Below are 3684 nucleotides of genomic sequence, written 5' to 3'. Positions count from 1 at the left end.
CTTGACCTGCAGGTGGACCCAGAAATTAAAGTGAGGTGCATGAACACTGAGATACAGGTGGGCCCGGAAATAAACGAGAGGTGCATGAACACTGAGAAAAGACTTATGCCAAAGCCTAAGAATACGTACGCGCCGCGCATTGACAACTAACTGTGCGAGCCTGACTCTGACAATGGCCTACGTGAAATGAAATTGATGGATCAGCATGGCATAATCCGAGTCATAACTATCTCCGTATGATTGTGGAGACTTTCACGAGCCGTTGGGGTTAAACAGCCGAATGATACTGTACGATTGTGAAACATCGAACAATATGTCCACGAAACGTGTACTATAAAACATCCTTCGATGAGACTATAAAACATCATACCACAAACTAAAAAAACATCCTACGATGGGACTATAAAACATCATACGATGGGACTATAAAACATCATAGCATGGGTCAATAAAAAATCATAGCATGGGACTATAAAGCTTCATACCATGGGACTATAAAACATCATACCATTGGACTATAAAACATCATACCATGGGTCTATAAAAATCTTACCATGGGAACGATGGAACTATATAGCATCATAACATGGGACTATATAAGATCATACGATGGGACTATAAGACATCCTACGATGGGACTATAAAACATCATACGATGGGACTATAAAACATCATACCATGGGACTATAAAACACCATACCATGGGTCTTTAAAACATCATACCACGGGTCAATAAAACATCAGAACATGTACTATGAAACATCATACCATGGGTCTATAAAACATCATACGGAGTGTTTGGGAAATATAAAACAGTGTCACTCAAAAGTATTTTAAGCGTCACTCAGATGCATACTACTGTCGAACTACCCCGTACAACAGCCGCGTAACATGGGCACACACCCAATTAATAACTGAGACCTGGGGGGGGGTGTTAACTGAGGCGTGTGAAACACCATGACACACAACACACAACACACACAACACAACTAATAACTGAGACCTGGGGGGTGTGTTAACTGAGGCGTATGAAAAATCATGACCCACAACACACACAACACACACAACACACACAACACAAATAATAACTGAGACCTGAAGGGTGAATTAACTGAGGCGTGTGATGTACTATGGCACACAACACACCCAACACAGCTAATAACTGAGACCTGAAGGATGGGTTAACTGAGGCGTGTGAAATACTATGGCACACAACACACACAACACAACACAACTAATAACTGAGTCCTGAAGGGTGGGTTAACTGAGGCGTGTGAAACACTATGGTACACGACACACACAACACATACAACACACACAACACAACTAAGAACTGAGTCCTGAAGGGTGGGTTAACTGAGGCGTGTAAAACACTATGGCACACAAAACACATACATCACACGCAACACAACTAAGAACTGAGACCTGAAGGGTGCTCTAACTGAGGCGTGTGAAACACTATGGCACACAACACACAACACACACAACACAACTAATAACTGAGACCTGAAGGCTGATTTAACTGACGCGCATAAAACACTATGGCACTTAAAACACTATGGCACTTAAAACACACAACACATTCAACATACACAACACAACTAATAACTGAGACTTGAAGGCTGATTGAACTGAGGCGTATACAATACTATGGCACACCACTCACGTACCTGTAGTGTACTCTTCTAATGCGTCGATGGGGTATCGGTACAGTTGTTTCAGAAGAGACCCACGATCCGTCATCAGCAACTTGTCCGGGAAATGACAATAGAAGAGTATCTGTGGCGAGTGGAAGGCAACGATACACAACAGTGCGTTTGTTTGAGGGCTATGGGAATGGTGGCGCGCACGGCGGAGTGTGTGTATGAGCACTTGAGTGACATGCATACGGTTCATGTTGAAGTAATAGTAAAGCATGGCAGTGTGTGTAGACGAGGGGAGTTTGTAATGTACAATTGGGTGTAAACGGAAACCTATATACAACACAATCGTATTGGCCAGAAAATGCTTCATAAACGACAACGGACAGCAATAGATGGGTGGGTACTTCCTGCAAATGGGAAAGTCTCGGACTGATCATATATATATAGAAGGTGCACTCTGCATACTTATCAACTGAGAACCTTTCCAGTAAACATACAACGATGAAGCGGAAATGACAAAACATTCAGGCAAGGCAAATACAGACGTATACAAACACATCCAAGAACCTTATCGATATGATCTAAAATAGGGTTGAATACACACCCATATGAGCGTGGCTACAACGCAGTTTACCACACAACACAGATGGAGAGGGGCGGTTCTATTTTCGGCTGATACTATTCCCATGGCCCGGGTCACAGGCAGCGTACGCGTTATTGCAACGAACAAACGTTTGCCGGTCGTACAAAGATGTTCACGTCACAACGATATCACATTTGCATCACATGTCAAACGGTTTGTCTAACTAAATACATAGGAAGATGCAGTCAACTGCAAGCAGAGTGCTGTACACACGCGTACACTGCGGTTGCTATAGGCTCCACCAGTCAAGGAATAGGCAGGCATGATGGTAGACAGAAACAACACAGAGATACCACACTGCCAGTTGAAGAGTAGGTAGGTATGACGGTAGACAGAAGACACACAGAGATAACACACTGACAGTTGAAGAGTAGGTAGGCATGACGGTAGACAGAAAACACACAGAGATACCACACTGCTAGTTCAAGAATAGGTAGGCATGACGGCAGACAGGAGACACACATATACACCGAACTGCTGTGATATTATCATGTCATTGCCACACACATTGTCTGACGACAGAATTGGCAGATAAAGCAGCAACCTATGTGTGCTGTAAGTAGCAGACACTTTGATAGACGGAGGTCACAACCACGCACAGACACACAGTGGTCTAAGGGAGATGCCATGCCACAATGGGTTAACCCCAGTACTGACATGACATTAATTCTGAAGACACAAAAAAGGTAGATGGGGCTGACGGAATCAGGTTGCTATTAAGGCGAGGCAGCCGTGTGCACTGTACACTATACACACCTTACTCTCCGACAGACGTAGGATAGGAATACATGCAGAGACTTGGTCGCAGAAGATAATATCGTACGGATGGGTTTCTAGGCCGTCCAGGCCAAATACAAGCAGCATTGCTACATAGCACATGCGCAGGTACGCAAACACGGCATGCAAACGGCCCATGATTTGTCGGGGCATCGCATCGCCCCGTACAGTGACTGGTATAGTTCCTGAATGTGAAAGTGTTTAAACAGATATAGTGATGACTTCAGTGTGTCACAGATTTCGCGTGCGAGTGCAAAAGTGTTGCGTGATGAATCCATGTATGTTCCCAGTAAGCACTGCGAAGAGTCCTAGTGGAATGTATAAATAAGAAAACCACATGATAGTAACATGAAAATACAAACATAACTGTTCAGGCACACATGATGAATTATCTGGAAGAATTATGCACACATGTACTCAAAGTGAAAATATTAATTAAGAAACACAAGTATAAACCAATTCGATTCATTAACATGAATCTGTATGTCTATGGTATACTACTATCACATTTCCCAAAACTATGATAACGATCATGAAGCTATTGATACAATAAAAAAACACAGAAAATAAGCACACACATATATATTTAGATAGATACATATGTGCATACATGTATATATA

General features: G+C 42.8%; 1 protein-coding gene across 1 annotated transcript; it reads right to left on the bottom strand.

Annotated features, from left to right (window-relative positions):
* Window positions 1-2445: 2445 nt before the first annotated feature.
* On the bottom strand, window positions 2446-3248 carry SARC_01982 (hypothetical protein; the record flags this gene model as incomplete). The annotated part of the gene is made up of 2 exons (XM_014304263.1): window positions 2446-2583; window positions 3043-3248. Coding segments are annotated over 2 exons (344 nt in total), but the record flags the coding sequence as incomplete, so codon positions are not given.
* Window positions 3249-3684: the final 436 nt, after the last annotated feature.

This window comes from Sphaeroforma arctica, assembly GCF_001186125.1.
Source record: "Sphaeroforma arctica JP610 unplaced genomic scaffold supercont1.85, whole genome shotgun sequence".
NCBI classification, from domain to species: Eukaryota; class Ichthyosporea; order Ichthyophonida; genus Sphaeroforma; species Sphaeroforma arctica.
Note: the sequence above shows the minus strand (reverse complement) of the source record. Positions and strands in the feature narration are given on the sequence as shown.